Here is a 26,823-nt window from a genome sequence, read left to right as displayed (position 1 = left end):
CACGTAATAAAAGTATCGATAAATTTGTTAGCGCAATAACCCGTCCTCGAGGCCAACGTATTTTGAAACGGTTCAACATACAAGAAAATCACAAACGGAAATAACTTTTAGTTCGGATCAGTATAATGATGTTAGATCCTAACTCCAACTTTCAGTGCTGTACTTGCAAAAAAAAAAACGGTTCATGAGTGTGTTGTAGATTCGTCCCTTACGCGCAGTCAGGTGCAAATCATTCGTAACTTCGGTCTTAAATCATTCATAATGCGATGTTGCTGCAACTTGAAACACCATTTGATTCTGACCATCCAAATTACTGGCACAATTCATATGAGGGGCAAAATAAATCAACTGAATTAGTCAAATGTTTGAGACAACAGTAAATTAGGCCGTGCATGTCTTCCTCGCTGGAGGGGGCAAGTTTACCACGGTAGATCTTTTACTGTAACGCGTTTAAACGTGAAATGCTGGATATAAAACTGTCAGCATTGGGCGTTCTGAAGTTGACCAAACACTAGGGTTACCATACGTCCTTCTGAGCCGGAAAAATATGACCTTTTTTCTTAGTCAATCGACCACGAAGTGAGAAAAATTTACCATTTTCTCAAGATTTTTCTCCGGAAATTTCGAATAAGTGACCCCCTTTCTCGATTCCCAAATATGGTAACCCTACCAAACACAGAATTAGCATTTATCTATGAGCCGATCGCTGTTCCCATATTCAAATTTCCATCCTTTCTTATAAAAATCGGCACAATCTACAGTCGTCCCTAACTTTGACGAATTGATTGACGCGTCCAGATTATAAAATCACGTTAATATTTCTGAGGCATGCACGTTCATCAAATCAATGTTTAAATTGTTTGTGTATTGTCTTCATGTCTTCGGTTACTATATGGCTTGTGTCGTGGTTTATAATCCCGATTATCCTACAATGCGGCCCGCGGAGGGATTCAGATGTTGAATGTGGCCCGCAAGCTGAGTTGAGGTTGGGGTTCAAAATCGATACCCCATCCTTATGTAATGTCAATTCTGTCTCCGATATTTATAAGCTCATTTGAAATTAAATAATTGGTATCACGCTGAGCATTTTCCAAGGTGAAGACTCGCATTTCTCAACGGGTATCTGAAAGGAAACGGCAGAAGTCACACTAATTTGCAATAAATAATAACTATACTGTTTTCGCATTGTTTGAAATTGATATCTTAACGGGGTTGTTCTTTCAACACTATGTAGATGCGCAATGCACGTGCACAGTTTATTCTGTGCGCTAGTAATCTACAGTGATGTATTAGATGTGTATTGGGGTAAATTTTTGTTTTTACAACTCAGCGAAAAGTTAGAGTTCCACGAAGGCTTGCAGATTAGTGTAAGTGTTCCCCAGGTCAGTAAAGGTTAAGTATCTATGAATAAAGGCTCCTCATCGCCAGCCGATTCGCTCAAGCGGTGTCTGCGAAGGCAAAAGGGTCTATCAAATACGAGCACGTCACAATGAATTCGCGATGTCGCGACACTGTTGAAATAAGTTGGGTCGATTTTCAACCGCACCTACCAAATTTTCATTCTCGCCACGTTTAAGACCCTGGCCTAAAATGACCATTGGCCATGACCAGTAATGTCGAAACACCAATGCTAACCATAACAACAACAACAACAATAATAAGGCTATCGCTACTAATTTACGAGTTATCACCACATCAACGATGCCAGTTCTTTGACTTTTAAGTGGAAGCGCGTAGCGGCATGTGTGACGACTGCGAATGGACACAGCACAAACATAATTGATTTGAAGTACAAAATTGACGAAGATAAATCTCTTTGTTGGGCAGTTACGGTACTTATTATTCAGGGATGATCTCCTGCACTAAAGGTAAATGTATCAAGAAGCGTAAGCCTCAGGCTTGAGGAATTAGGGAATATCCTATAACGACATAGCCACATTCTTATCCAAACTACGTCGTCTCCTGATTATTGCGCCTGATTTAGTTCGCCCATCGAGCAAATGCAATATGGTTAAGTTATCAAGGAAAATGCTATGGTTGGTTATAATATCGATGGCTACAAAGTACGCGAAGGCAGGTGAGTCAGTTCAGCTTATTAAAATCGCATTGTGTAGGCTTACAGGGAGCAGTAACCGAGTAAACGCGGCCTAATTGACACCTTCCTATAGGTTTGATATAGCCCAGTGGTTCTCAACCGTCGGTCCGCGACGACTATTCTGCCGGTCCGCCAGACATTCTGTAATTTTATACTTCAATTGCAAAATAAAATGAGTTGAAGGCTTCATAATTGATAAAAAAAAGCAACACATCACATTTAAAACTGAATGAAAACATCCCCATTTTATTCGTACTACACATTTCGTATAGGTCTGGTGGTAGTGGGAAATGAGCAAAGGTGTTCGTCCCGACTTCGAAACGCTTCTCCTCTCGATATTATCGAACCGAAGAAAAATATTCAAGTTGGGGTATTCCAGGGGTTCCCAACCTAGGGGCAATGACCCCAACCGGGCCGTTTACCTATTCTTCGGAGTCGCGGGGACATAAATTGAATACCAAAGACCATTACAAGAATGCCATTGAACCGGGTGCTATCGGCAGTTCATATCTGAATGTTTTCGTTCATTTTACAAAATAGAAATAAACGACCTCTGAAAAATGCGAGTTCGGCAAACAAGGTATCAGATTAGTCGAAGGGTCATAATAAAGCGCCACCCACTATAACGTAAGGTTGGTGTCAGGCCACCTCTAATAAAATTAAAATGTCGTGAGCCTAGAAATCAACGGGATGGTAATTTTCCTTCCCGGAAAACTGCAAGTGGCCGATAGTGCTATGTGTTAACATAGTGGTTCTCAAACTGGGTTCCAAGGTTCGTTGGGGGTCTGCGAAACATGTTCCGAAAAATTCAAACCATCCAGAAAAAACAAAATTTTGGAATATAAAAAAATTCAGGCAACTTATTGTTAAATAAAGCTCGATGATGGCCGAAATAATATCATTAATTAACAAAAAGTAGAATATTTTAGTGCTAAATTATCCAATTTTAAATTTGAGTTTCACCTCGCGCGCTTTAGTTTCACTATGAATTTCTTTTTCTTTTATTGTGAGTATTCCCACCGAGGAACAAAATACGCATAAACTTACAAAATTTAAATCTAAAGAGTATTCCTGCATTTGCAATTACGCGAGCATCGCTTAAGGCCGTTAAATGCTTCAATCTAGGAGCGCGTAAAGAGCGGCTGCGCTATCGGCATTTCGACGCTAAACGCGGTTTGGCCAACAAGCGACTTCACGAGAACTGCGCTGGAAAAAAGATCACTGGCGGCATGTTGGCCGGAACCTTCGATATTGATATGTTCAGGCACCGAAATAGTCGTCACGGAATAGTCCTAATCTAAGCCGCGCGCGGAACAAATGCGATCCGCGGAGGATAATAATATTCTCCCAGAGTTGAAATGCGAATTGCAAAATGATTTTTCTTTATTTTAGTCTGTTCCGTGTTAGCGACTTCTATATTATTCGATCAGTCACAATCATTACCTGGGTTCACGAAATAACAACATGGTTCAACAAATTAATTACTGTAATATCGACAAAATTTACTCCATAAAAAACTTCGCGAAAGGGTAGTGTTGAAATCACCGGAAGCGATGAGAGGGGTCTGAAGAATTCTTTCCCCAGAAATTAAGTTGATCGCCCTTTGACGACCAAGACCACCGTTTTTGGGTGTTTTGCGTTAATTTGGTAAGGAGTCTTGAGTCATGCAAAAGATTGCAAAGCGAGCGTTTCGTGAAGTTTTCCTAAAAGTTTGAGAACCACTGAGTTAACGGAACAAACAAACACACTGAGCTCGGCCGAACGACATATAGATTGTTGTCTGCATTTCGCGCGGCGCAGAATTTCACATAGCAGTACTCGACTTCTTTGATTCGATATAAATAGAAATCGTTCCAAAACAACGATATATTGGTATATAGTCTGGGACGGAGAACAAGATTGACACTTCGAAAATTGCATAATTGCTATTACTGCGCACGTGGTCGTCAGCTTTCCATATAGACCAGGAGTACGCTTGGGCGGGGTGCTCACCATTTATTTGTAGTCGGCACGCCAAATTGAGAGGTGGGGTCGCGGAACATTTTCAAATTGGAATTAGGTGTCTTGAGGTCGCGAACCATAAAAAGGTTGGGAGCTCCTGCTGTAGTCGGTTAATTCAAGGCCTTCGGCCTTCGCAACACTACCACATAATTTCATGAATGTCGTCATGAACACAAATAAAATTCTCAAAATGTCACTCTCTAGTAGCATTCTTGCAAAAATGGTTGCATGCTTTTATCGCAATTGCATTTCGAGTTTGTTTGTTTTATTCACAACATTGGCGCTTATCGCCTATATGGTTATTTGCGCCCAGCACATTAATTGCATTAACACAATGTCTTTTGCGGTCTTGTTTCGTCTTTCTGGTCATTAGCTGCCATCTTTCCAGAGTTCGGCTCTCTCTTCTTCTGGGCTTTTCAAGGCGCTGTATTTACAGCGGGATCGGCGATGAGGAGCCCAGATAAACCTCCGACACATAGAAACATGGCAGAGCCGAGACTCGAACCAGCACCCATTGGTGTCGTGACTGCAGTGTTCAACCAACTGCGCCACTCGCTTCCCCGCATTTCGAGATTATTCAATTTTTGAAGGTCCACCGGTCCACCGACTATTTTTTGAAATTTTACCGGTCCGCGAGCTCAAAAAGGTTGAGAACCACTGATATAGCCTATTCTGCCTCGCAACCCGATGAGAACGTCCCACAGATAGCTAAGCATACTAATAACCAGTGTTGGGATCAAGTCACTACCTTCGAGTCACGAGTCAATTCGAGTCATTGGACATTTTGACTCGAGTCAAGTCAAGTCAATCGATTTTCGAAGGTGACTCGAGTCAAGTCAAGTCACTCGATTATTGGAGGTGACTCGAGTCAAGTCGAGTCAAGTCAAGTCAAGTCACGAGTCAAGTCACAATTCAAGTCAAGTTGCCTTTTCGGAATATGACGCATCTGATTACATCATTGAATTTTGCTAGATGTCTGAAATACATAATGAGTGGTCATTGTTTCTGAACCGATGAACGGATATAGACTTAACTGTACACGCAAGAAGACGCTGTATCGCTCACATATTCGTAGCACTATTAAACTTCGTAAGTAATTGCATAGCCTCAGTTTACAGTTTCCAGCCAAAATAGGGAATAGAGAACCGAATAGATAAGATGCATTACCCCTTTAGAAATTGATATGATACAATTCGACCCTACGCCAATGGTTGAGGACTATATAAACTATGTTCTAATTCTATTTAAATAAAACAAGAGGTTCGGAACAGAGAACAGAAATAGTCATTTTGCTATTAAATTTCTTTACTATACTAGTTTACGACAACGAAAGCTGTAAGCTTCGATCACTTCGTTTGCTGTCAATTTATTTGTGAGAGAACAATGGAGGCGTTTCGCGAACAATCCGAACACATGGAAGACACAGTGATATTTATCGACACCGATTACTTGATGACTTGAAATTGACTCGTGAATTTTGCTCCGAGTCACGAGTCAATCCACATTTCTGATACGCCGAGTCAAGTCAAGTCAAGTCATTTTAGCAAAGTGACTCGAGTCAAGTCAAGTCACATGAAAAAGGTGACTCGAGTCTGACTCGAGTCAAGTCATGACTCGAGTCATCCCAACACTGCTAATAACTAACCCTCTCTTGCTCATCCCCTCTCCGTCATGATTCGGACACTTGACGATATTTATCGTGTAAGTGAGATCAGTGAATTGATCACGGATTCGCGCGAAGTACAGTAGACAGTAGACAAGGCGCTATTTGTGATCAAATGTCGGCCATTACTGCGCCACGACGCACCGTGGCATATGAAGTGCAGCTGCGAGAAGTGTGCCAGAACAAACAACAGCGAGAAGACCTTGGCCGAACTGGAATGCCCTTGTGGTGACCGAAAACTTCGATGTATTTACAATATACTTATTCATATATGTTTGATTGTCCATAGGCGGCTAAATGGCTGGCACCGAATGTTCTTGTCCTGGCGATCTAAACCCTACAGGACAAATGCCATCTCGCAAGGAAAAATGATTTGCAATTAAAGCAAGACCAATTTGAAATCGTGTGTGTCTTTTATTTTGGCGATTTCCACATTTTTTGACATAACAGATATAGGAGGTCACGAAATAGCATATTGTAACGAAGTCAATATACCAACGGGTCCGCCGAAGATGTTTAATTCATATTTAGGGGTTCTACCTTTTCCGACTCACCTCACTCAGCTCTACCGGTAATCTGATTACGAAGGGATAAAAAATTGATAGCAAAATATATGCAATTTCCGATCATATTGAACGATTCAAACACAAATTATATTAATGTTTCGCGTTTCGCGCGTTTAGTCGATATAAGACGACGCACTAAATCAGGGCCGGCCAACCCGTGGCCCGCGGGCCAAATGTGGCCCGCGAGAAGGTTTTGAGTGGCCCGCAAGGTAATTTCCGAAATTTCTAATATCATCAAAAATGGATTGCACAGATTGTGAACTTGCAAGGCCAACCAAAAATTTGATTAGTCTGGCCTCTTCACTTGAGATGTGATGACTAAAATATCAGTTTCGACTCATTGACAGATCCATCAACAATTCATATATTGGTATATCTTCGTACACTACAATAAAGCAGAATAATTTGCGATAGATTTATCAAAGGTAAAAATTTTCTACAAGCTTAGCGCAATATGTTGTCACTCGATTTCTTGTTCTTAATATTGTTGCCCTTTTGTGAAAATTGAAGAACACCGAATGTATCAGATTGAGTTTAAATATATAAGCGATTACGAGACAAAGTGTCGTTCAACATACGTGACCTTGCGTTTGCACTGGCAGTAAGACCGTCGACTATGAAACCTAGGCACGAAATGATTTACGCATGTTGGTCGCAGCTTTCGATATCGATATATCCATGCGCCGAATAGCCTAGTCCTCGCAAACTTAGCCCAGCGATATACCGCAGGCCCGCAATATAATCAAGTGGCAATATTATTGACCTATGACCTTCAAAAAATTTTGCGCTTCGCGCGGATAGTGGCCCGCGCAAAAGTTCGTCAATCGAATGTGGCCCTTTGGCTGAAAAGGTTGGCCAGCCCTGCACTAAATAGTAGACCCAATGTAGGAGATAAGCAGCGGGGAAAAGCGTAGAGGCTCCGCGGGGCTAAGGGGGTTTATCACCCTATGGGAGCCCAAGACCAACGTTTTTTTTGTGGGCGCTGACGAAGTGCTGTTACGGTCCTGGTGGGGAATGAAGGCTCGAAATAAATCTGAAGTGGGGAATGAAGACAAAAAGGTTGGAAACCATTGTCTTATACAGTGTGTTTCGATTATGCACCTTTGTGGAATGTCTATCATAGGAACTCAATGCGGTTACTTACCTGCGGATATTTAATAAACCAAACATTGAGTTTTATGCTTGCCTACGTCGGAAAAATATTATATTTCCCAAAATCTGCATCAATTGTAATCTAAATTAGTCCTGCGATTGACCTTTGAGAGACCCACTTTTTGTGTTTTTAGACCCGTGTTTGATTAACTATGGAGGATGCGATGTCGCTAGAGGTCTCTGTTGGGCTACATCTGAGACGACCCACTTTTGCAATTGCAGGGCAGGATACAAACCGGATGGTAATTCTGAGGTGCACAGATGCATAGGTGGGTACTCTGTCACGCGGTATACTTTCGGTGAACAGGCAACCGCAGTAAATTATTCCACACAGAAATTGTCCTACGCATTCCGTTGCTTTGCAACCAAACAATGATAGGCAGATAAGGTATCGCTTATTTACAGACATTGACGAATGTGCAGAAGAGACACCTTGTGACAAAAACTCTATTTGCGAAAATAAGATTGGCAGTTATATTTGTCATTGCAAATGCGGTTATATCAAGGACTACACCGGTCAAAATTGTCGTAAGATATATTGTTTCATGCATGTAATTATCGTGGTCTAACCATATACGCAATGTAATCTTCCTCTATCAGTGGATCCTACGTTGGTGACTGGTCAATGTCTCTTGCCGGACTATTGTTATCATTTGATTTGGTGGTGGGTCTACACACCATTCGATGCGTCGTTTGCTGAATGGGACCTAGTGACGAACGCAGAACAAATGAGTTTTATTTCAAGCGAAGTTGTTGAGAACAGGTAAAGAGTTCGGTAGCGATGCTGTGGTGGAATGCTCTCAATGTATAAGATATTTTGAATAATGTTCTCATAATTTATTCTCGATAATTGTTCACTCTCAGGCAATGTGGTTGCGAAGATGGCTTTCGCCTAAATCGTTGTGGCTACTGCTCTGACATGGACGAATGTAAAGAAGGTGAATGCGTATTCATCGATTGTTTCCGGATATATATCTTAAAATCCACCGTTTATCGTCAGATATTCACGAATGTACTGGAATTGGGCATCTGTGTATTAACACGGAGGGAAGCTATTATTGCGAGTGCCTTGAGCTATTCATTTTGGGCCCGTGCAAGAAACGATGCTACGGTATTCTTAAAATGCTAATCCAAGTGCATCGACATAGTTAGGGCTTGGATGTTCATATATTCTTAATTTTACACAGGACCTCAAGAGGCTGTTCCAGATTTATGTAAGTAAATCCGTTCAGTCTCGCACGAGAAATATATTCATTATGCTGAAACCACGGTTTGGGATCGATGCCCTATGTCCAGGATCAAAACATCTCTTTGTCAGGCCGCCCCAAACGCAAGTGATGGCCCCGTAGGGGTTCAACACGACTTTTGTGGATTTCAAGGGCATGGGGAGATTTCAGCGACTGGAGATATCAATATCGAACGTTTCGCCCAACCTGCTGTTTTTAGGGTTCAAATTTTGCCGTTGCTGATCTCTTTGTTAATGAAGTTTACTTGGTCGCTGGTGCACCGACAAGCCATAGGTCTCGGTGTGTTCTGGGCGGAATTTACGGTCGGCACCGAAATTACGGTGTCTAATAGCTCCGCACAAGCAGGTTTCACATCACTTGACTGAAGCACCCCAACGCCTCCATCAACCACTCCCTCTAAATTTCGTCTGTAACATATGTTTCATTTTTTATTATTTTCCCGCTAATATTTTGTTGGTAGAGAAGGTACCCAAATTGGAACTGAAGTCACGCTATGCGCGAAAAAAAGATATTCGAGTTGAAGAAATCCACCCAGTAAATATTCTACATTTTGTTGATTTGCGAAATAATTTTGGTCCTAAGATAGCGTATAATTTCACACTGCATCTCGTACCCCCTACTTTGATGCTTCGTACTGCCAAGGTGTCCATGAGCTACATGGTTAAGAACCGCTGCCTTAAGAATTAGCGCTCTTGAATATTTCACATATGCACATGAATTCTTCAAAGTAACATATTTCTGCACAGGCATTGAACCGAATCTGTCAAGCCTTTCATCAGCTGGTAAGTATTTGCCCGATTATTCATAATTTGGCAGTTAAACAACTGCACAAAAACAAACAAAAATGATATCACAATTTAGTGACTTTACTCAACCGATTATGGATACACGTTATTATTTACTTGTGACTAGGATTGAACTATCCATATATCGGTTAACCAGTAACCGATTAACCGCAGGCTTTTTTCTATCTGATATCCGGATATAATTAGGCCAGTTAACCGGATAAAAGAGTATCATTGCTAATGTGTTTTACAGTTTTTAGTAAATTTCAGTAAGTCCTATTGTATCAGTGTTGCGCGCGGCCAATTAGCGAGAACCGTGTTACCAATCAGCGAGATTAGTTTGTGCACAACGTAACGCGACTCGATCTCCCGCTGAGAAATGATTGCCCAGCGCTCGGCAATCATCGCTGGCCGGTTTCATCGTGTCTCGAACAAGTCTAGTTCCGCTGGCTTAAAGAATCGGATCTGCAATAGGCCTTGTGCACATTGCACTTGCACACTATACCACCGCGGGCCTGCACAATCGCATTTGCATTGGCTTGGTGCGCACGATATTATCGCTGGCCTACACATCGCATCTGCAATAGGTCTGGTACGAAACATATATCATCGCTGGCCTAACTATCGCGTCTCGGGCCTGGCATGCGTTGGCTCCTATCTCTTAGAGACAACATGCCGTTAAGTGTGTGCTGATCAGCGATTGTGATTAAAAAGTGACATCGCGAAACTGAATGACATCGGACGTTCGCGAACATGTGCATTGTGCAATGTGCAATTGTGCATGCGTGCCCGCGTAATTGATTTCAGATGATACTTAATTCGAAAACAAATCGACCCCTTCTTACATTTCAAATCCCCTTGTTTCTCGGCTGGCTACGTGAATCTCTCAAGGAGGAATTAGAGCGAGCTATCATGTCGGTAGCAATTTCAGTATCAGCTACTCGTCCTTTCAGTACTCCAAATCTAAACAGAAGAATGGTCCAAAACAAATTTTAGGTCTTTGAAGCTTCATGGAAACGACCTGCCAACCTTCAGACTCTCTATGAAGCGCTGCTTACTATTCAACCCACTTCTGTGGAAACAGAAAGAGCATTTACTGCATGTGGGCACTTTGTTACAAAACTCCTGCCCCGTCTACAGGATTCCACAATTGATGCATTGTGCTTTATAAGGATGGCGTTGCATAAGCAGCGAACATTAAATTTGCGTGATTTTCCTCATATTCGCTCGTACTGCGCGTGTACGTATAGATCTACAATAACACTGTAATGGTTTTACAATCTATTTCTTCATGCAAACCTCGTAAAATCGATTATCGCTCTTAGCAGTTATTATCCGGTTAACCGGTTGGATAAATTCCAAATATACGGATATATCCGTTATCCGGATAGTACAAATTATTGATATCCGAACTAACCCTACTTGTGACATCACCGGACAACCATATGTTGCATTGTTCATAATCCTTGGACCACTCCCAACCACAGCCCTTGCTGTTCCACTGCCTTGTTCCTCCAATAATTTCATTTGACACAAAGCGCGAAGATCGATAATAGCGAAGATTTATATTTAAATCAGGAGAAGAGTTTGTGTTAAGTAGCGCAGTGAGTGATTATCAGAAAATGTCACCGCTGGTATTTAGATCAATAATCGCCAGCTTATATTTTCATCTGAACAACACACACACAATGCTACAATGCGACAAGACACAATGGGATGTAATGAACAGATAGGAGGATGCCGAACGACCAGTTACAGTTGCGGTCTCTTAAAGTGGCATCCACCTCGGCCTATAGTAGCGCCCGATGTCACAGTTCCTTTTTTCGATGTTCGTCTCTATTCTGCAGCCCTTTCTTGCTCTTTTCATTCTTTGTATATGCGCTCTTTCATCGGGTCTTTTTCTGGGCTTTATTTGTCGCCGTAAGAACAGCGACGCGGGGAAGAAGAGCCCAGAATAACCTCCGACGCTGATTCGAACCCGTCTTTTTATTGTTTTTCTTTTCTTTCTACACCTGACGCCATAGTCTTTAATTGTGGCGTGGCAGTGGATTGACATTGACAATTGGAAATACAGGGCAAATAAAACTCCTTCGACGAAAAGGGCTTCCAACCAGTGTCTTAAACAGATCAAGAATATCTTTAACCAGGACTACCATGTTACATGCAGCATTTTCACGGTCGCTGGTCATCATCATCATCAGAACGTTCATTTCGTACTAATTATATATATCGACTTGCTATAACTATTGGATCAACGACGGTTTTGAGAGTTCCAGCAATTCCATATGGTATACGTCGACAATATATGGGGTGCAAATCGTACGTAGGCTCATACTGCATGTTTTTCGGAAGTATTTACACAATTATGGCATAACTATACAGCGTCTGAAAATGAAACGCAATCTTTTTTAATAGGGATTACTTTAAAACACAGTTTAAAACATGTTTTCAAAAACATAGTGTTTTAAAACACCGCTTATTTTAAATGCAACCCTAGATATAGTTATACTGAGTTACCAGACAATAGGTACATATCAAGTTGAGAATCGCGGATTTTTGCGAACAACGAAATTCCCCGCGTTTTCAGGACTCAACATAACATCGACGACTGCTTCCCTGGTTATGCCGATCATATTGACCCATTGGCGGTCCTGTCCCAGAGATGTTAGTACCGGAAATACGGTTAGCTACTTAATCTAACGCTTAACTGCGGTAAAATCATGTTGATCTTATCATTTATCAGACAGTGGAATCGTTTGATCTTGATTTGGATTGGCGTAATGACGTCACCATAACGTGGCTCTGCGGGAATATGGGCATTAGCATACTGAAGAATTATGCTGAAGAAGAAGGTAAGTTGAAACTTGGATTAAAAAAACTCTTGACAGTGGTTGGATTGTGTGGATTGTGGGATCACTTTGATTTCTAATTGAGGCTCTTGTTCAATGCCTAGTTCACCCGTCGACTGGATAGGCATGCCGATATAATTGGCTGACAAATCGACGACAATATCGGGTCACCTCATGGACATCGGCGGAGGGATGCTTATCTGTTGTTATATACATTTTGACAGCGTATTGGGACCAATGGACGTGTTGGACTTCATGTAAGGCTACGTGTTGGGGCGGCATTCAAACCCGTTCCAGAATTTGCAAACATGGATTGCCTGGCATGAGTGGATGCCCGGGAGTAGGGAGTCAATCCCGCTCTTGCTATAACGGAACTTTGTGTCGTAAGTCCATAATGTACTCTAAATTATCACCAACGACGAACGCAGCAGTGTTATCCTTGTGGTATATGTTATGTCTCGATAATTAAGGTCATGAGAATCATAATAAAAATATAACGTTAACTTAACATAAAGTAACAGTAAAGCCGTAGCTTTCAGAATCAGAAAAAATGCGGAAACATTGAATGAAGAAGAAAAAAATGACTTAATTCAGGCAATGCGCCAATATAAGGAAGATATGACATCGCGTGGCTTTTTCAGTGCTGGTGAGTTTTTGAATGGGTATGATAGTTGGTAATGATTTCCTTGCTGCAGTAGATCTTGACGACGATATACAAGCCTTAATCTAACCGTTGGAGATTGATTGCAATAAATGGTTGGATTGCGATACACATTTAGTAGAGCCTCTTTCCATGGCAATGGTTCTTGACCGGTGGGCCACATGAGAATTTTCTGCAAGGTGTTCCATAACTAGAAAAGGGCTGGGAACCACTGAACTACGCCACATGATATCGAAGTACCAGAACGAATGCACAAACGACAGTACTATTCGTACACAACACAATGGGAATGTCGTGTCAAGTCATATTGTACAACAAAATGCAATGATTGATTGATTAAGATGGAAAGTGGGCCACGACCACAAACATGAGGTTCTTTTTATTATTGTTATTAGCGAAAAAGAGAGTGACGCTTTTCGCCTGTAGGGCCAGGTGAGCCACGGACTCGCGGGTGCGGGCGGTACACCAAATTTGGGCTAATTGCTTTTACAAAAGTAGTTTCGAGCATTTACCACTCGACATAGTCCAACTGTTTTGGGTAATGGTTTTCTCGGTAATAGTATAGACCTGTTCTTTTTATTATTGCTATTAGTGAAAAAGAGAGTGACGCTTTTCGCCTGTAGGGCCAGGTGAGCCACGGACTCGCGGGTGCGGGTGGTACACCAAATTTGGGCTAATTGCTTTTACAAAAGTAGTTTCGAGCATTTACCACTCGACATAGTCCAACTGTTTTGGGTAATGGTTTTCTCGGTAATAGTATGGAACCGTGCTTGCCCACATACAGCCCCAAAATAGTTGCACTATGTCGAGTGGTAAATGCTCGAAACTACTTTTGTAAAAGTAATTATCACAAATTTGGTATACCGCCCGCACCCTCGAGTCCGTGGCTCACCTGGCCCTACAGGCGAAAAGCGTCACTCTCTTTTTCACTAATAGCAATAATAAAAAGAACAGGTCTATACTATTACCGAGAAAACCATTACCGAGAATGGACATTGCCGAGAATGCCATTACCGAGAATAGACATTACCGAGAATGGACATTACCGAGAATGGTCATTACCGAGAATGGACACCACCGAGAATGGACATTACCGAGAATGATCAATGTCAAGAATATAGCTTACTGGGACTGATGTTATCGAGAAATTTATACCCGAGCATCGATACCAGATTTGGCAACGCAATGATGCACACACACACGACCTGTTCATATGCATAACATGTCTGCATTGCATATATTACATTCTCGGTAATGTCCATTTTCGGTAATGTCCGTTCTCGGTGGTGTTCATTCTCGGCAATGGCATTCTCGGTAATGGTTTTCTCGATATTGACCGGACACCGTCAAGCACAGATTTCCCACAAACAGGCTAAGAACCTCCACCCTATAGTCACAAATGATTTTCGCTAACTCCCGCTTTTCAATGACACAAATAAATACTGCTATTAGCAATAATAAATTGATACCAAATACAAGTAATATGAATATGGACTCACCATATAGGCCTGTATTTCGAGATACAAAGTTATTCCAACATTTGCCTTCCCTTTAAATAAAGCTGCGATTCACGGATGGCCTTTTCAATGTAATCGACAATCGTGCTGCCTACATGGAGGCAAGATGAAATTCTTGGCTTGGCATAGAACACTTGTGCTGAATTATGAAGAAGGAATTTCCAGGTAATATCACAGGAGAATATCCTGAAATTACTTTCATAAAAGATAGGAACTTCTGTTCAGATACATGAAAAACAAGACCATAGGATTGCCTTATTGGAACTGGCTAGCTAGCGACAATAACCCGCCTTCAATGGCCTGGAATCGTTTCACGGACGCGGGTGAGGAAAACCCGTTCGCAAATATGACAGTGCGTGTTGATCTCAACGGGTCAATGAGAACGATTCAACGGGACCAAGAAGTATTTACGGTAATTTATTATGGCATATTGTTACAATAGAGGTATCTGTACAAGATACAAAATTGCAGGTATTGGTCGATTTGGTTTCCCAAATATCACTTTCTTCATATGGGGATATCGCGCTATGATAGCGAGTGGGAGTGTGGGTTGAAGTCCTCGTCCAAAGACACATAATATAAAGATTTAAGGTCCGGAGTCGTATCAATTCTAAAGCAACACTGTTGTTGTTTCGCGCTATGAATGTGTCGATCATAGGCCTATACCACTATGCATTACAGACTATGAGACTATGGAATATTTGAATATTTTCCACAAAGCTGTAACTAGATCCGGGCCAAAACCGTAATGCTTTATATATACTAGGGTTGCCATATTTTTGTGACAAGAATTCCGGACGCTCTTTAGTGCCCACTAGTGGATTTCAAAACGAGGTATGAGAACATTGTCGATCAATATGATGTCACACCAAGCTGATTACTAATTAAAGGTCGGTACATTTGCCCAGACTCATGGCATATTTTGGAAGCTGATTACGTTCAACATCTTCGCGAACCCAAGAATAAAGGCAAAGTACCCACAGGTTTAGAACCACTATCTTTGAATAAAGCATCCACACGGCCTAAACCGAATCTATTAATAAACTGTTATTTTGTAATTGCGATTACAGTTTTTGAAATGAATGCTATTTTTATTTATTTTCGATCGCATTTTTTGCGAGGGTGGTAGTCCCCACATTAAAACCAATATATGTGATACTAAAAATGTCATGTAGCATAAATGTGCCCTAAAATAATATTGTTCATGATGATTTACGAAAAAATTATGAGCTTACTTCAAGCCTTTAAAATTCCGGACATTTAGGCATATTTTAGGAATTCCTCCCGGACGCAGTTTTAACTGGGAAATTCCGGACGTATGGCAACCCTAATATATACCCGCAATTTGCAGTTCGCTTTGAACTACGCCCGCGACTCGTGGCGAGAAACAACAAGGAAATTTATCGCGACCCATTCGCTTCACGAGTTTGCAGAAAGTCTAGAAAGCGTTCATGGAGGACCTCACGTTGCGGCTTGTGGATCGGGCGGATTTCAAAGCAAATGCGCCATTTCATTGGGTAATATAGGCATACACGGAAGACGCAAAGTATAAATATGCCGATAGACTGACAATCGCTTGCCGCACAGCTGCAATAACCTACGCTGGATTCGACCCGCTCTTTATGCTTCACCATATACAAATCGACCGCCTTTGGGCAGTTGCTCAGAGTAAGATTGAAAATACGGCGACGACGACTTGGACTACGCAAACGGCACTTGAAGTTCTCGAGGAATCGGCAGATTTTGGGTAGCCTATAAATGCTATAACTCTATGTTGTGATGACGCCATTGATTGCCACCAATTGACTTCATAATAGAAAACGACACGAGCCTTTCTCGAACGCGTCACTGAACAACTTTCCGATGGTGCAAGCCGTTAACACAATGCGAGATTCCTACTACTACAAGGAACTTACTGGGGTAATGTATGATTTCCTGGGTAACGATGGATTCCCAGAGGGCGAAAATCCTGACGATAGCCGAAGGTCACTGGCGCACCGGCCTGCTGGAGCAGAAAGGCTTTTCATATGTGAGTTTTGAATCAATGTAAACAAAAAGTTGGCTGGATTACAAATTTTGAAGTTATTGAAGACTTGACCAGTATCTGCGACACACTATGGCAGTGGTTCCCAACCTGTGGTACGCGTACCACTAGTGGTACGCGAAGGTCTTCCAGGTGGTATACGCGAGCATTTTCCCGTGAAATCATTGATCACCTCTCAATGCTCAAGGCTGAGTTGAATGTTCCATTGTAACGGAGGTTGGTATTGTGACGCAACCATGCCGTCTGAGGCTCAGGAGCAAGTCCGCACGAGAATGAGAGTGCGAATGCTCAATCGCTTGCGCTACAATGGTCAATACGCTTGCTGTTTGTGCTGCTGCTCAACTGCTCCAAGACGGCATGGTTGCGTCACAATACCAACCTCCGTTGGAATGCAACATTCGAGGCCGATTTTGGGGGGTTCCAGTACCACGAGCAGAATAAAATCTATATTTACCAAAGCAGTACCGCGGTAGCTTTCTATTGATACCCGTTTTATCAAATTTAATGCTCGGCAAGCCGTTCAAAAACTACCGTCAGATTGCCTGTGACCAAATGGAGAGTGTGACGTGGACCAATTTAACTGAGCCGCGACATTTGCTTGTGTCCACACCATGTAGGCAGGGCCGTAACTGCCGCACCCCAAACACCCCAATTGGGGGGGCCCGAGCTCGAAGGGGGCCCAAAATTATTTTGTGAATTAGCATAAATTATAGAGTATTTTTTGAAAATTTAAGCAACTTTATCAAAAATTTTTCGCGCTATGCGCGATTTCAAGTTGCCAAGTATCTTGAATATTTATAGAAATGGGCATATCAGCGTCGGCCATTACCTCGCCACGACGCATCAAGACGTATAAAGTTTTAGGCCATGTAACATGCGACTGCAAGAAGTGTGCCAGAACGATCGGCAGCGAGAAAACCTTGGCCGAAAAGGACTGCCCTTATGTTGACCGAAAACTTCGTTATATATGCAAAATACATGTGGGTTGAATAGTCCATAGGCGCCTAAATGACTGACACCTAAATGTTCCTGTCTGGACAATCTGAACCTTACAAGACAAATACCACCCCGCCAGTGGCGGCTCGTGACAATATCGGGTGGTGGGGCAAGGGCTGCGAGCGACTTTTATCAACATGACGTCACAATTGCGTTTTCCAACGTAAAAAAGTAACTTTATGATGGTCACATGAATTTCCCGACAACAGTGATTTTAACGTAGGTGCCGCGAGAGGTTTGCCGGTGAGCCGTGACTTGAAGTGTGGTAACAAATGTTTGATTCATTTATTTTTAATCAAAGGATTATTTTACAAAATGTACGTGAACTAAGAATCGTCCCTATGCCACGAATTAAGTATCAGGTCATCCTTAGTAGCATGCGTTTTGATTTCATGGTAGAGTTATAGATTACGCAAATCGATAGACCCTAAAATCCGACCGTCACCCCAAATTCGAAATCCTGATCCAGTCCGGCCAGGTAAAAAAACATTGAAATCCTGCTCCGGCTCCTGAATCGGACTGTGGCCATCTCTGGTTACGACCAGGTGATAATAGGCAACCAAAGCGGAGGCACCCGGCGTACGATTGGATCAATATACTGGACAACTTCTAGGCCTCTCATTTTCGCTCTAAAGGCAACTGCGTAAACTACGTACGGAATAAAGATTCAATACGATTCATGTTCGCACTTGACTTGACCTGACTAATTCCAATGACTAGAACTCGAGAGATTGCGTAAGCCTAACTGGAAAGGTCAACGAGTTCGGACACATACGCAATTGTTATCTCATAGATTGGGCCTGTCATATTGAATCCAGAACATCAATTTGAATGGTCTTTGAAGAACCAAGGACAGCAGCCTCGGAACTTCGGTCTCGGAACAACGTAGGACATTTTGGCCTTGAAACTGGAGACTGTGACACAACACATACGGCTTACTGTCTATAAGTCTGCTGCGAAATCGCCGTTGGAAAATATATTAATATATAAATACATGAATAAAAGCCGTAACTTAGTATACTGTTACAAGAAATCATCGAGAAGTAGCATACGCAATCTCATAACCCATTCCGGTATGGTACACTGTCAAAATCAATGCAAACAGACGAACACCGAACTTTGAGTAAAATAGATCGAGGAATAGGCTGATCGAATGATCAGCTGTTAGCCGACATCGAAATTGAAATAGCTATCGCAATTGACAGGGGATTGTAAGCAAATGGTTTGAAGGCCACAATTTCACAGTGAAATGGACATTGGCGAACATAAAATTATGTGAATATTTGAATGCAAACCGAGAATCTTGGTTAGCTGTTTCATGCGATCATCGAGATATACCATTGGAAATATCATCACCGATATCGTTATGGAACGCAGACTATAGATTAGCACAGACCGACACCGGCTTTTGCGTGAGATCCGCAATGACGTAGATAGGCTAAGTATCAGATCAGCGCGCATCTCTACCATACTCGACCTCGAAAACGAAATAACTGCCTCAATCATTGAGTGTCAACTTTAAGACTTGGCACCGCGTTCGATACTAAAATCAAGACATACCGTGTGAAAGCTCATGACAGATCTAGGTATGGAACATCGTTAAAATCAATAGAGACCAATAACGGCTTTTGCGTAAATTTGTTGGCGATAAATGAAGAGTCAGCTCTTACTCGACTTTGGAAACGAAATTACCACCCACATAGCTCAGTGACAAACTTAAAACTTGTTACAGCGGTCGATACTAACACTTACCGTGCCAAATGTCATGACCGATCTCGGTATAGAACATCGTCAAAATCAATGGAGACCAATACCGGCTTTTGAGTAAAATCTGTTTGCTGTACTATGTACATGATAGATCAGCACACACTGAACTTCGGAAACGGAATTACTACCATTATCTTTAAGTAGCAAGCCTGAAACTTGGAGCAGTGTTAAATACTACCTTCACGACATATCATACCAAGTTTCAAGAATTATCATGTGGCGAAACACCGTCAAAATCGACCTATACCAGCAAAGGTCGACTCAACGCATATTACGGTAACCGAGTTCAGATATAGATACGATTGTTACATCACACCTTAGGGGCGAGTAGGCATATTTGCCCCGGTTGCTCGGCCATTTTACGAATAGGAGAGAGTAAATCACCGTTTCTTTATTGTGCGCGGCTTTGAGAGAATAGATAGTGAAAGCTTGTTATGAGCGCTACCGGGGCAAGCCCTGGCTAGGCATTCACAAAGCGAAAACACAGAAGAGAATTCGATTTTCGCAGAGACTTCGCTATGTATGGGCGTTTGCAAGCGAAAGCACAAGAAGAACGCGGGTTTCGCTGTGATCTCGGTATATATTGATTGCTGTGCGTCTATAAATGGTTAAATTGTTATTGAACAGAATTTTAGGTGGGGCAATGCCCCAGTTGCCCTATAGGACGAGCCGCCACTGCACCCCGCAGGGAAAAATTATATGCCAGTGAAGAAATACCAATTTGAAATCGCGAGATCTTTTAGTTTAGTACGTTTCGGCGATTGTATATTTTTGATATAGCAGACAGGAGGTCACGAAATAACATCATGTAACGAAGTCATACCAACGGGTCCACCTGCCCAAAGATGTTTAATTATTATTTACGGGCTCTACATTTTCCAAGACAACACCTGACTCAGCTCTACCGGTAAATCTGATTACGTGAGCAACTGAGTGTGGAGGACAAGAAATTGATAGCAATATATATGCAATTCCCGATCTTATTGACCGATTTTATCTTGAATTATCGAAAATTTTCGCGCCTCGCGCTGGCTTACTACGCAATACATCTATACTTTCGTGGCAAAGTGAACAACGTGGTGGCGGCCTGGAGGGTCGGTTTGTCACCCTATGGGAGCCCAAGAATCCAGTTTTTTGGGGCCTGACGAAGTGTTGTTTCTTTCCTGCCAACGGGTATACAATACATCCGGAGATGTTTATTTATTATTGAGGGGTCCTACCCTTTCAAACACACCTCACTCTGCTCTACCGGTAAATCTGATTACGTGAGCAGAGAAAGGATAAAAGTTGATAGTAATATATATGCAATTCCTGATCATATTGCCCGATTCAGTCATGAATTATAGAAATTTTTCGCGCTTCGCGCGTTTAGGCGATCAAAACTTACTCACTAAACAGACACCCAATATAGATGATAAGCAGCGGTAAAGAACGTAGAGCCTGAGGGGGGTCTGGGGGGCGAAGCCCCCCCGAAGTTAGGTTTATCACCCTATGGGGGGCCCAGGACCAACGTTTTGGGGGGGCCTGACGAAGTCCTGTTACGGCCCTGCATGTAGGACACTACGCTGTGAGCAAACGTATATGCCCACTTGCCCAGCGTCGGCCAGTTAGTGGAGAACAAACAAATGTAGCCATCGTATTAAATAAAATGAGTTTGATTGTTTGCTGTTATTTCGTTATGTTGTTCTTCTTCTTGTGACTGGTGGTGAAAAACAATTCCACGCATCCCATCAACCCTGACTGCTAATGCTAATGCCTGGTTCAATAGAATTTGTTACTACACCTCACATAGGTCAAATACGTGATTATGACGTCATAAATTATGGAACTTATCTAGTTGATACGCGAGCACTACATAAAACCTCGAAATGGTACGTGGGTGAAAAAAGGTTGGGAACCACTGCACTATGGAAAAGCTTTCAACGCTAATCGAAGGCTAAATCCACAAAATACAGTGCTTCCATGGACCCTTACGTTTACGTTGCGGTCGAATACCTGTATATTGTATAATCATGCGCATTTGCTTCAACAGCTGCAGTCAACAGATGACATCACCATAATCAGATTAATCACCCATCCTATGTCAAAACGAACGGAGTATACCTAATTGTTTCGTCATAACCAAGCGATAGAAATTGCGAGACCGTATCCGAATTATGCGGAGAATGGTCCGAATTAACCGAAGTTTCTTCGTGTAATTTAGACATCTCTACCGATCCCAAGCATTTTGGGCGAATAAAGCGGTTGTCTGGGTTATTCGGTGTCCGAATTAAGAGGAGTTGACTGTAGTTATGATGAGCACAAAGACTTGAAATGAAGCCTGCGTAATAGCCTACGTCCAGCGTCTGGCAGTTCGCAGTAGAAAGATCTTACAAAAATAATACATGGAAGTATTTATTACTGACAGCTCATTACATGAAAGAGATCGGGGGAGAAAATCCAGTTTATTGCAATTACTACATCGTTTTCGGCGACGCCGATTGCAATACCGTGCTTGAGTTCGACAGAGTCGCGAGAAGTATCATCCTGCCCACTGACAGACCATTCAACAATTCCATTCCAAATCTTATTGCGATGGATAATGTAAGAATGGGATTTTTTCTACTCAAAGCTGCGATGATGACGACTAAATTTCCAGGGTGGATTCGGAGGATTGGATTTTGACTTAGAAATTGCCGCTTGTTACACCAATGAAGCTGATTGCACCAGTGGTTGTCCTGCTGCGACCAATCCAGGTTTGGATAACCTTCCGACGCCTGGTTTGGTACATTATATCGCTAATCAACGTAAGCATTGTGATCGGTATATGACATTGTTTTACCTAACCAGCAGTCTTCCTCACTCTTTTGGTGGTGGTCACTGGTCAGCGGAGCCGTACGCATGAACCTCAAACTAATTATGCTCAAATGCATAGGTTTGGTTACTTAGGATACTTTGGCATGCTAGTGGGCTTCAAACTTAGTAAGCCGAAACATACAGATTCCGAATTTGCGAATTTCGATATTTTGGTCTTGTTCTGGAGAAGTGAAAAACATCGGGATACTTATTAGGTATCACAAAGTTGGGTCAAGTAGAAAGTGTGGTTGTGCTGTGAGTATAATTATTTGCGTCATCATTATTATTTCCAATGTACCTTCGTTTGTGTTTCGTTTCTTTTTTATTTGATTGTTAACTCGGTCGCTTGGCTGGGCGCATACCGACTAACTAATTTTCTGTAATTTTTACTTTGACCTAATTGGATGCTACTGATTGACCATAAGCTATACTTGGTATATTCTATCCAAGACAAGACACCAAAGCTGTTTCAACTAGAACTAGAAGCTTCTAGGCTGGGATAGTATGAAATCGAATAGATCAAATTAATATACTCGATGAGTCCTATGTATACACTCATACCAGTCACAAGCAGGGCTGTGGAGTCGGTAAATTTTACCATCGACTCCGGCTCCGACTCCGACTCCACACATTTTCAATGTACCGACTCCGACTCCGACTCCCGAGTCTTTAAACGTACCGACTGCGACTCCGACTCCTGGGTCATTAAATGTACCGACTCCGACTCCGACTCCCGACTCCGACTCCAGCATTATTACCAATTTACTTCCAAAATTATACGCCACATTGTCGGTTGAATGACTATTATACAACCATTAAACATATGCAAACATATGATTAACGGTGGCATGCTAAATTGTTTCATTGTGGCACAGCTCGAATTATCCACTATGCAATTAACATGGAAGAAAGATTTGCTAAATATCCTTACTTTTTCAAGTTTTTATAACATGGACTCTCTAATGTCCTGAAATGTATGAATCATTCAAATATGGCAGATATCCAATCCTGTATCATAAAAATGTAGATTAAAAATCCAAGTGTAGCTCTTGTGTATGAGTCAGCAACTAATAAAGAAATTGAACTTACTAATTTTGTCATTGCACACTATCCTGATTACAAACACAAACACTTTTACTACTAATAGACATTGGTCACTCATAAATGGAATTTAGTTAAGTAGTCAAAGACCATAGCCTAGTCTAGTCCATGTCTAGTCTACGTGTACTTAATCAAGTATTCTAGGATTGGGACTTGCAGTCTTTCTTAATCATTTCTTCGACCCAAGCAGCTAAGCTACACTACAAATATTTTTAATTCTGTCGAGTAGGAAGCATCGTTTGGTCATATTTACATCATTTTTACAATTTTACAAAACCAGCCGATGCATTTTCTCTGTCACAGTATCATGGTATTCCAAAAATTACATCAATTTTGACTGCATCGCGAAAACGCATCTTGCGATTTTCTTCCCCTATGCAACTGAGTTGTAATTTGCAAGTAATGTCTAATTTTATCTACATCAGGGGTGGGCAACTTTTTAGGCGAAAGGGACACCTGAGATTGCGCGGGCAACTGGAATGTTGATAACCTTTTTTTAGTCATCGATAAGAGCGAACCGAATTAGGTAACAATAAAAACAAGACTTATATTAATACGCTCTAAAATTGATAACAATATGTCATGCAACTGTGCAGTGCGCAATCAGGCCCTGGTCGCGCGATGCGCGAATTTTTTTTTTGCAAAATAACGACTGAATTAGGCTATATCAATAAATATGTCGCTAACATACATTGAGGGGGGGCGCATTGTATGCCACTGGGCTCATTTGGCAAGGACAGGATTATTTGACGTTTAGACATAGCAAAATCGACAGTATAAGTGAACATGCCTCTATCATTTTGTGCAGTTGTTTTGTCGATGATCTCGCTGCGAGTGCACAAGCTAAGCCGCATGTTGGACGACACGTTATCTCCTAATTGCGAATATAGTTGGACTCAATTTCGTGAATAATGTGTATTTATAATTTTCAGAAGAGGACTCAAATACTGAATGCAATGAATCATGCGAAGTACCGAGAAAAATTTCAAGTCAAATAAATCTGCTATAAGATATTCTACTTTATGGTCACATACGAAGATCTGGGATAAATGTGGCTGGCCCCTGGATACGTCAATGCGTCAGAACTGTTGTTTTAGTCATCATCAAATTTCGTGGTTGGCCTTGCAATTGTACCTGATGTCATAAATAATTTCGAGAATTACCTTGCAGGCCACACCTAACCTTCTCGTGTGCCAAATTTGGCCTGCGTGCCACGGGCTGGCCGCACCTGATCTGTATGGTTATTAATAACAGCGATTGGTGGTACATAAAAATTCTATTGAAAATTCTTTGAAAGCAAATGTTTTCATGATAGAGAAGTTGGAGTCGGAGTCGGAGTCTAAGTCAGGGTCATTCTCACAAACCCCGACTCCGACTCCAGTCAGTATTTTTCCACCGACTCCGACTCCAGCTATTATAGTTTTCACGACTCCGACTCCGACTCCGACTCCATCAAGCGAAAATTACCCCGACTCCGACTCCACCGACTCCGACTCCACAGCCCTGGTCACAAGCCAACGTAATTATAAATTGTGTTTCTCTTAGTAGAATGAGTCTAGGGTTGCATTTAAAAAAACATGTCTTTCATTGTTTTTTTAGCCATGAACTCACGAATATTTAATTTTGACATAATTAGAACTTGACATCTATACAAGGACCACATTCGCCGCCGTTTTTATTTTCGGAAGCAGACCAATTGTCTATCAACGCGTTGTCAGCTTGACGACCGTGTACACCAGCGAGTACACACATAAATGAAAGACAATTCATACTGTACAAGCTTACATGAACCCCTCCCTGTATGACGTAGTAATAAGAGATGTTCATGTGACGTAATTGATAAGAAACGAATACACTTGAGTGAAAATATAGGCAAGTTTTATTCGGCACTTGATAAATATGGCTTTATCATTATTACTGTGTTGAGTTTATGACTGAAATTTTTGTTTGCGGTCCGGATTTGTGGCGGGCCCTAAAGCATTTGGTGTAAGTAATGTTTTATGCGTATCTCTGACAAATGAAAACGACAGTTGGGATATCAAGAGTTTTTCCATAGTTGGAACGCAAAGTATAGCAACTGATTTCAATGAGTAGCTTATGACTATTCACCTATCAATGCGATAAAATAAATCACATTAACGTGAGAAACACCATTGAAAAAAATTTATGAAGATCTTCCTTATACATAAATAATAGCATCAGTTGCTGCCCACAACGACTTGCGATTAAAATAATTAAAACAGCATTCCTTTCACAGCTGTGGACATATACAAGTTTAACTGGGGAACTGGCAAGAGAATGCCAGCGTGGCGAATTAACATCGCTGGAGGCTCTCAATGGATCTTCTTCTACGGAAACAGAGCCAACAATATTTTCCAGGTGGGTCAGGCCGTCTCGCAGAGACAGAGATATCCTAATTCTTTCCTCATGTTTCTTCATTGCGAATGGCCTCTAGCGCCACTTGTGGATGACATATGTTAGCTGAATTCGCAGGAAACTGTCAGTTTTGGTGACGGAATTTGTATTTAGCAATATACGGCAGACCTTTGCATGAAAATTGACAACAACTTTCACTAAATTCCAAAATGACCGCTATTCGCATAAACTGCTTTAGTTGAAAACTGAACTATACCTGTTGATTTTGCAGGTCTCCTCGGAACAGGAGTGGAAAGATTGTGACGCCGATTTCGCACTGCCCTTTTCTTGCTCCTCCTTATCAGGTGGCAAGGCTTGTATTCTCCCCGTTGGCATATACTACTTGATTGATGGTGATGAGATATTCTGTGAAAATGGATTGCGAATGATTATCACCTCGAAGCTCTGAACATGAATATAAAGCATGTGCGTGCAATGTGCATTAGTGCATTTGGCATTTAGGATAAGCAAAGTCATGGTTATCGAGCTGCAGATATTCCGATTCGACGTGATGTCATGGCGCTAGTTACGATGGTGTACTACTTACAGAAGTTATATATATTATGTATCTATCTATCCTCTCTAAATACTATGAAGCTGATGTGAGTGATTGTGACGTCATACATAGCTATACTATGCCAAGCTCGAAAATTTACACGTATGACATCACAAAGCACAGATGGAAGTTTTGGATCCTCGTAGTCAAGGTGAAATGCCTCTCCTTATTCAAGCATCACCGTACGGCAGTGGGTTATTGTCTTCCTGGAATTTAGGGAGCAGGTCGTACGTTTAGCGAAGTGCATATCAATATATATATGCCTATACGTAAGAGTTTTGGAGTTACTCTACAAGGCCGTGCTTGTTGCTGCGTTTGCAACTCACTGAGGTGAACTGGCAACTCTTACGCACTTCTTTAGTTGAGATAAGAATACTTGTGTAAATCCGTGGTATTTCGCCACAGTACTGCAAGTAATATATATTTATTTCGGAAAATAACAGAAAAATGACATTGTGGCGATAACTGTGCGGGTTTTCAGTGTACCAGGTTCATTTTAAGTGAAGTAAGTATTTTGACGACAGTCAATCTCTCAAGTACCGGTCTTGTTGAGAAGGTATCAATATGACAGAA

The 26,823-nt window shown here is 41.7% G+C and overlaps 1 protein-coding gene across 1 annotated transcript; it reads left to right on the top strand.

The window, feature by feature from the left end:
* The first annotated feature begins 1,500 nt into the window (after nucleotides 1-1,500).
* On the top strand, nucleotides 1,501-26,134 carry LOC145454456 (uncharacterized). Its single transcript, XM_080332454.1, has 21 exons — nucleotides 1,501-2,077; nucleotides 7,612-7,746; nucleotides 7,883-8,005; nucleotides 8,078-8,240; nucleotides 8,342-8,415; nucleotides 8,478-8,588; nucleotides 8,665-8,691; nucleotides 9,471-9,506; nucleotides 12,097-12,191; nucleotides 12,253-12,361; nucleotides 12,583-12,741; nucleotides 12,891-13,004; nucleotides 14,581-14,701; nucleotides 14,762-14,948; nucleotides 15,888-16,053; nucleotides 16,124-16,283; nucleotides 16,354-16,565; nucleotides 21,751-21,926; nucleotides 21,982-22,129; nucleotides 25,537-25,658; nucleotides 25,927-26,134. The coding sequence occupies exons 1-21, from the start codon at nucleotides 2,008-2,010 to the stop codon at nucleotides 26,101-26,103; spliced, it is 2,685 nt and encodes an 894-aa protein (XP_080188580.1). The 5' UTR covers nucleotides 1,501-2,007; the 3' UTR covers nucleotides 26,104-26,134.
* Nucleotides 26,135-26,823: the final 689 nt, after the last annotated feature.

Source organism: Botryllus schlosseri, chromosome 13 (assembly GCF_051294905.1).
Source record: "Botryllus schlosseri isolate E-star chromosome 13, Bs_hap1, whole genome shotgun sequence".
NCBI classification, from domain to species: Eukaryota; Metazoa; Chordata; class Ascidiacea; order Stolidobranchia; family Styelidae; genus Botryllus; species Botryllus schlosseri.
The sequence above is the reverse complement of the archived record's forward strand: the minus strand, read 5'-3'. Positions and strand labels throughout refer to the sequence as shown.